We start from the raw sequence: 7422 nt of genomic DNA, 5'->3' as shown, positions 1-7422 counted from the left end.
CACACACACACACACACACACAAACACACACTCACACAACCACACATACACACGCATGAACACACGCAATCATATTCTTTCAGTCACAGCTGTTATCTTTATCCCTGTTTACTGTTTATTCACCTGTTTAAGTGTTTATCAATTCCCATAAACATTGTTTTAGGGAAGACGAGGCAGCCACGGGCGACTCCCTCATCTGTATGTCAATACATATATGCAAACTCACACGCATTATCTTTAAGTAGTAATAAAAACGCCCCTTTCTAAAAATGAACCTTGCACTGAGTTTTTTTTCCCGAACTTTGGTACACGCCTCAAAATATTTACAAAATATTAATGGGTGGGGAAGACTTGTCGCCTAACAAGACACAACAATAGTAACAGTTGTTTTTCATGGTAAAGATACACGTAATTAGTATGTACTCTGTGTCGCCTTGTATCAAAAAGCATGTATGCTGGTACCACAGAATTCTACACTAAGTGTAGAATTCTGTGGCTGGTACAGATGCTGGGGGTGGTGTTCCTGTTTGGTTTTCCAGTGCCGGTAGAAGCGCCAGGTTTGCTTTTCTTTACTTTTGTTGGCCCCCTCTGGAACATAGACCTCCAACAAGCTCTCAGATCTCGTAATTCCGATTCTGTTCTAGTCTCTTCAGGTTGTTTCCAGAAATGTTCGACCGTTCGTCCGCGCACGCGCACATTCGCACCACAGTGCCAGTTGTTCCGTGGCCTTCCTCTCTTACTGTCCCTCGCGTATATGTCTGTACCCGCCTTTTTTATCCCAGAAAAATTACGAAATTATTCAATCTGAGCCCAAAAATGTGAAATTAAGTGATTCTGATTTTTAAAAACAAAGAATGATAAAGGGAAAAAAATCAGAAATTTTGCAAAAAAAATGATCAGATTTTGTTAAATTATGCGGGGTACATAAAATCACGGGGACAGATATGTCAGACTTGCCTTGGGATACATGTGTACTTTGGGTAGAAGAGTATGGTCCATCTTTTTCCAACATTTGCGAAGGAAATTGTCCTAGACAAGCTGTTGTTTAGTTTGTCGCCATAGTTTCTACGCAGATTATATGTGGTTGCGGACACGAAGAGTTCAGCTTTGGCATGTGGTGACAAACTTCGGTATCCTCTTAATATAATACGTGTAATAAACAGCATTAATTGTATTGTGTATGTCCCCGCTCGACAGCAAGCTCTCTACATTTATATATATATATATATATATATATATGTGTGTGTGTGTGTGTGTGTGTGTGTGAGTGTGTGTGTGTGTGTGTGTGTGTGTGTGTGTGTGTGTGTGTGTGTGTGTGTGTGTGTGTGTGTGTTGGGTTTGTTTTTGTTTTTTTGCAGACTGGAACATTTAGAAAAATGCTCGGCTGCACAGCTGATTAAACACTCGAACATTAACAAACTGACGACATCTTTCGCTGTCTAAAGCCGGTACATTACCCATTTCCACCGGCGTAAAGTAAGGAAAATTCGTGTAACGTGACTTTCCCAAGGTCACGACATCATTGGGCTCCTGGCGAGATTCGAACCCACGACCCAAGAGCCTAACCACAAAGCCATCGACGCCACACATACCTAACAGACTTCACGCCTTGGCAGCCTACCAAGACACGCTTGACGAAAGCGAGTGTGCTCTGAAGCAACGTAACTCACCATAACCTCTTATTCGCACTGGAAAAAAAACCCTCTAAGATATAGGCCTACCTGGAATTTCAAGACCACGGACATGCCAACGACCTCTTACGAATCACTTTTTAAAAAGCAGTTACACCTTTAAAGTTATAACCAATCTATGCCAAAAAGTAGTTTTCATTGCAGACTCACAAAAGAGCCCCCAACTGCTTCTAGGTATGTTGTGATCGTAATGATTTTTATTTGTAAAGAAAACGGAATGCGTGGTACCCCCCCCCCCCCTCCCCAATAAAATACACAAAAACGTTTTTAAAAAATCCCAGTAAATCCATTGATTTCAGTCTTGCTGGCACTCCATGGTGATAGTGACGAAATGGCAATTTAAATGCCGACGCAGCACAATAGTAACCTGAATATTAACTTAAACTACAGGGTCTTTATCACACAACGTTACCCCAAGAAATGCCAATTGTATGACCACCGATATGAGACACGCCTGGGTTACTTACTGTGTTAAATTTACGGTTAAAAGAAAGGAAGCCTGCCACTTTCTGAATGCGTATTAAATCTAAACTTTTGAATCTTTATGCTTTATCTTTCACGTGGGTAGTGCTATGTACTGTGAAAAAAGTTATATAATGTTTTAGAAATAACATTTTGGTGCTTCAATTAGTGTTTACAATACCATTGTGAAAAAAACAACAGAAAATTTAGATTTTTCCTCCAAACACGGGCGGGTTTTTTCTATTCTTTGATTTTAAAAAAAATTAAGTTTAGGTCTGTGTTTACTTAAAATCGCATCAACGTTTGATCATGGTCACCCAAAAGAGACGGCATCATTAACTCAAAATTTTAAAAAAATCAAGCCATCGGCATGCTCAGCGCGCTGCTGTTGCGAAGACATTCAACGTCAGCAGGACTATCACCATCAGCCCACTGAGACAACGTACTATACGTTGTGACGTGGCCTGTTTAAAACCGACCCAGAACTGGCTGTCCAAGGGTAACAAGATAATTAATGTCATTTTAAGACTGAGTGTACCTGGGAAATCGTTTCAGGACTTCTGCTCAAACCGAAAGGCAAGTTCCTGGACTTTTACTCGACAGCTGGCTTACTGTTCTTTGGAGACTGCGGGAATTTAAGATTGGAGCTGGGATGCCTAAACACAATCAGCGTTTACAGCCAAAACATCGTCAGGCTAAGCTGAACTGGTCACTGGTCACAGCTACACCACCGAAAGGACTTGGAGCAGTGGATACCGTCATCTTCTCGGACGATTCTCAATTCCAAGTTGAAGGCCACAATGGGAGAGTAATTGTGTACAGGAGATCACATGAGCACTATCTGCCTTTTCTTCAACAACACAATCAGTCCATACTATTCTGACAGGACAATGCACATCGTGCACTCCACAAGGAATCAAATTCTTAAAAATCCAGAGTAACCATGCTGCCCTGAATCTACGGTCATCCATGTTACCAGGTTTTAACCCAGTTGAGCACATAAGATAAGATAAGATAAGATAAGATACATCTTTATTGTCCAGATCCTGGCACATTGGTTTAGTGTTTCACCACGTGTACACACACACACACACACACACACACACACACACACACACACACACACACACTCACACACACACACTTACACACACATACACACACTTACACACACACACACACACACGCGCGCGCGCGCGCACACACATGCACACAAACACAGGCTTACAATCACATGCATTATATAAATGAGCAGCAAAATCAACAATAATAATCGTTAGCTATATACACACTCAATGTTATTTTGATGCTTGATCTAAGGTCGTAAGTTGGTTAAGATAGAAGCATTTTGATTGATGATGGTAAAAATGATCTTCTATGTAAAAATGACAATACATGTGGGAATATAAGACAACAAAATATTACAACTATGGGTTATCATCTTTAAATCCTTTAGCCTACTCAGCTCAGAGCCTCACCGCCCCCCCCCCTTTTTTTTCACAAAGAAAACGATTATCAATTACACAAATCAAACAACCCCCCCCAAAAAAAACAAAAAACAAACAAACAACCCCACCAAAGTTTTATTTAAGCTTATAACGGCCACGAAAGATAGACATATAATTGTGATAACAGCAATTACAGTTATGTGTCTTGAAGTAGATGCACACAGCAGTAAGTCATGGCGAGTCGCAAAGAAGTCTCGAAGTTTGGAGACGTATGGATCGACACTTTGAGTTAGGCTAGCACGTGGCGTCAAAGATGTTTTTAATAACTAAGTGACTGAGTGTGTGAAGAGTGTGTAATTATGCCAGACTTTTAACGAATATATTGAGCAGCATACAAATATTTCGTGTAGGATATTGTCAATTTCATAACATCTTGCTTGCTTATTGTTTTCTTTCATATATGTAATAGACAATCTGTTCTAATAAGCGTTTCAAAAGCAGTCACTTCGCACAAGACTGGTTTGTAAAAGAAAAAAGGGGCGTGACCAATGAAAGAAAACAACGTCACGTGATTTTCCTCTGTCACGTGATTGCCACATCGCGGTAGCAAAATTTATCCAGTTGCATTGCGACTTACATTCGCTGCCGGGTTAGCATCGAGAAAACATAGCGACATCATGGCAGGCGCAAGCTCAGGAGTGTTACCTTTCTATCAACGTTATGTGAACGGGGTTCCCGTTCCAGGACGCAAAACATTGAGGTTGAGGGAAAAATATATACTTTTGTTAGTGCTCATGACCTTCTCAATTGTATGTATGTGTGCGTTCATGTATTTGCCTAATCTACATGATAAGGTGTCTATGGAAGAGATGCGAAAGAGGTTACATGATGCTGGAGATAGATTGTTTATTCCTCAAGCAAGAATGGGGCCTGACGGTGTACCTTTAGATTGGGGTAAAGTTCTACGACACGATGAGGATGAAGACGTACATAATGTGAATGATAAACATAAGCTTCAAGGGAAAATCGAAAAAGCATGGGAGCAGGATAAACTGAGCGAAGCGCTAGGGAAACAAATGGATTTACACCCTGATGAAGCACAAAAGTTGAAGGAAAGCATTAAATTTGAGAAAGAAAATGTGCTTCAAAAGCAACGAGAGGAGAATGAAAGGCAAAAGCTTGCTGCTATTGAGGCTGCAAAACAGGTCGTGAAAGATCATGATGGACACCCGGGTTCTCGAGGCGGTGAACCTTCTGATCCGGATGCAAAGGAAAAGAGGGATAAAGTCAGAGAGGTAAGCATGTTTCGTAGGTTCAGAGTCGGAATCTTCTATGAGTATGAAGTATGAGAATGTTTTGCCTTATTTTACTTGTCACTAATTCTAAATGGGGAAAGGTCTTTCTGAGAAGTGCTGCCTCTGACTGTCTTTGCGGGAAAACAAGCACTATTTCACTCAAAAGAAAAATTGAAAGAAAGGTGCGGTGTTCGTATTTTTGTTTCCGCTAGATCTTGATATCTAGATCTAGATCTAGATCTAGATATAGATTTAGATAGATCTCTGCGTCGTAGTGTCAGAGATTGTATATTCTCATAATTCGGAAAAGTAAGAATTTTCGGCTGATTTGATAGCTCAGACATGATGCATGATCTGGTTCCTTTTTGTTTTAACAGTGTTTGTTTTTCTAAGCATAAAAATTGTCAAGAAAAAAATTCTAGGCTCAGAATTTATCGTCCGCTACTCTACCTGAAGCGTACAGATAAGTGATTTAGGTTGAAGAACAAAAGTGTCAAAAGCTGAATTTGAAAATGTCTGAAATCTTGATTGAATTCTACTGTCTTCCCTGACCTACAACAAACATCAGAGTAGGGGACATGGGGCCACCTCAATTTTACAATAGAGAGATAAAAGGTGGGTGGTTGGCAGGTGCTCTGGTTGTGGTTTGTTCCTTCTTTCCTATCCAACATCTATCATTCTTATATAATAATCTCTCCTCCTTTTTTGTTTTTTTACCCTCTTTTAACACCTATAATCTTCGGCACTTACATGACCTGTTGTGTTGCAAGTGCCGTAAAACTCTTACAAAAACAAGGGAATGTTACCTCAGTCTGTGGCCATAGTTGATGAATTAGGAATAGATAGAGGGAAGCTTTAGTAGAACAATAGTTGTGAAGACTTGGAATAGATAAGTTTTATACTTTCAAAGTTTAAATGTCCAATGATTGGATCATGTATCATTGGATATTTTAATCCAAAGAGCCTCTTTGCCTGTCAGAAGGCTTCAATTGATTTCCTTAAAATACATCTTTGAGGACGTAAATTGATCGTTTTTAAGCACAAAAGGGGGCTGTCCCAATTTTTCAGTTTCTCTGAAAGACAAGGAGAGTTTAATTTCAATTTAAAACAAATAAATATATACACACCAAAGAAACCAAACTTCTCCTATTATTATATAAGTAGGGCAATGCCCACTTTTGGTGTAGGTCAAGATTTCTGGAAACCCCCGAAATCTGGGATAACCCGCTTGCTTGTCCTTAAAAGCGACAATACATTCATCAAAAGGGTCAACCTTAAATAGCCTTATTATCTTGGAAAGGGTATGAATTGAGACAGCCGTCGTTTCAACAATGAAGAGAGGGCATTTGATGAATGATTTCTTTCTTGATATTATATGATTGACTGACACTGTGTTAGTTGTTTTAAAGTTTTCACGTGCCACTGTTTGCCACTGTTTCAACCTTAGTTTTGCTTGAATTTATGAGAAAAAGCCCAAAAAGTATGGATTATATTATGCTTCCTTAATACTTAAACGAGTGATGCGGTTAATGTTACCTGATCTCTTTCTCTTCTTTTCTAAACCTCATAATTTTTTGTGCTTTGCTTTTTTTCTTTCTTCTTCTGTCTAGTTTCCCTTCAATGATTGTAAATCGAGACTGTTTTTAGAAGCAGACAGCTTTGACTTTGATTACAGCTTTCAAGGCCAAACCTGACAATAATGGATGTTTATCATGACAAAGTAGACATGAGTGATGCTTCTCCAACCCATTATATTATATATATAAATTGCCAGTGACAGGTTTTTGACATTTAGGTGGCTGTTAAAGAAATCAGTCAACTCTGTGAGTCTAAGCGATTTTATTTATAAAAGAGTGGATGGTGAAATTTTTTTTTGGGGGGGGGGATTGAAAATATCTGTGCAGAGTACACAATGATAACCCTTCTCACACCACTTCTGACATTTTTGTCAACATCAATTGTTGCACACTTGCAATATTTACCTATTTAGTTTAGTTATAGCTCTTCATTTGTTAATATTATAATGAGGCCACATTCTAGTGGTCTTAATCTCAGATCTCTGTGTTTTTTGGCATTTTCTATTTCTGCGCTGTTTGTGAATTAAGAGAGTTACACACATATATATGCTTGTTCATGTTGTTAAATTCCTGATTAGTTTTGTATGTATATTTATATATGAAAACAAACATGATGCATTTTTGCCAATAGGCTTCTAATTTGTTGAACAACAGGGGGGTGATCTGTTTGTTTTGACCCTAACCTTTTCTGTTCTTTCATGCTTGAACTATGCTGACAATTTGAATACCGGACATTCTTGTGTGTTTCTTGAAGTTGATAAATTTGATGATTGCCTCAAACTCGAATCTAATCTCATGAAGGAAAACAGTGTTTGCGTGCCCCGCAGCCCACACTCCTTTCTTCTCTCTCTCTCATACATTGTAAATTTCACAACTTTCACTCCCTTCTTCTCCTAGATAACAAAATGAAACTGAGAACTTACCTTGTCCTGTACGTTGCAATATGTGC

The 7422-nt window shown here is 39.1% G+C and overlaps 1 protein-coding gene across 1 annotated transcript in view; it reads left to right on the top strand.

Moving 5' to 3' along the window:
- Positions 1–4217: 4217 nt before the first annotated feature.
- The window catches only part of LOC101859302 (mannosyl-oligosaccharide 1,2-alpha-mannosidase IA), a gene marked incomplete in the record, with an annotated part of 74873 nt that continues 71668 nt past the window's right edge, over positions 4218–7422 (top strand). Inside the window, 1 exon segment of the mRNA XM_013089682.2 lies at positions 4218–4896. Within this exon segment, the coding sequence (XP_012945136.1) occupies positions 4279–4896 (618 nt within the window).

Source organism: Aplysia californica, unplaced genomic scaffold (genome assembly GCF_000002075.1).
Source record: "Aplysia californica isolate F4 #8 unplaced genomic scaffold, AplCal3.0 scaffold00026, whole genome shotgun sequence".
Lineage (NCBI taxonomy): Eukaryota > Metazoa > Mollusca > Gastropoda > Aplysiida > Aplysiidae > Aplysia > Aplysia californica.
This window is presented reverse-complemented; position numbering and strand designations above follow the sequence as displayed.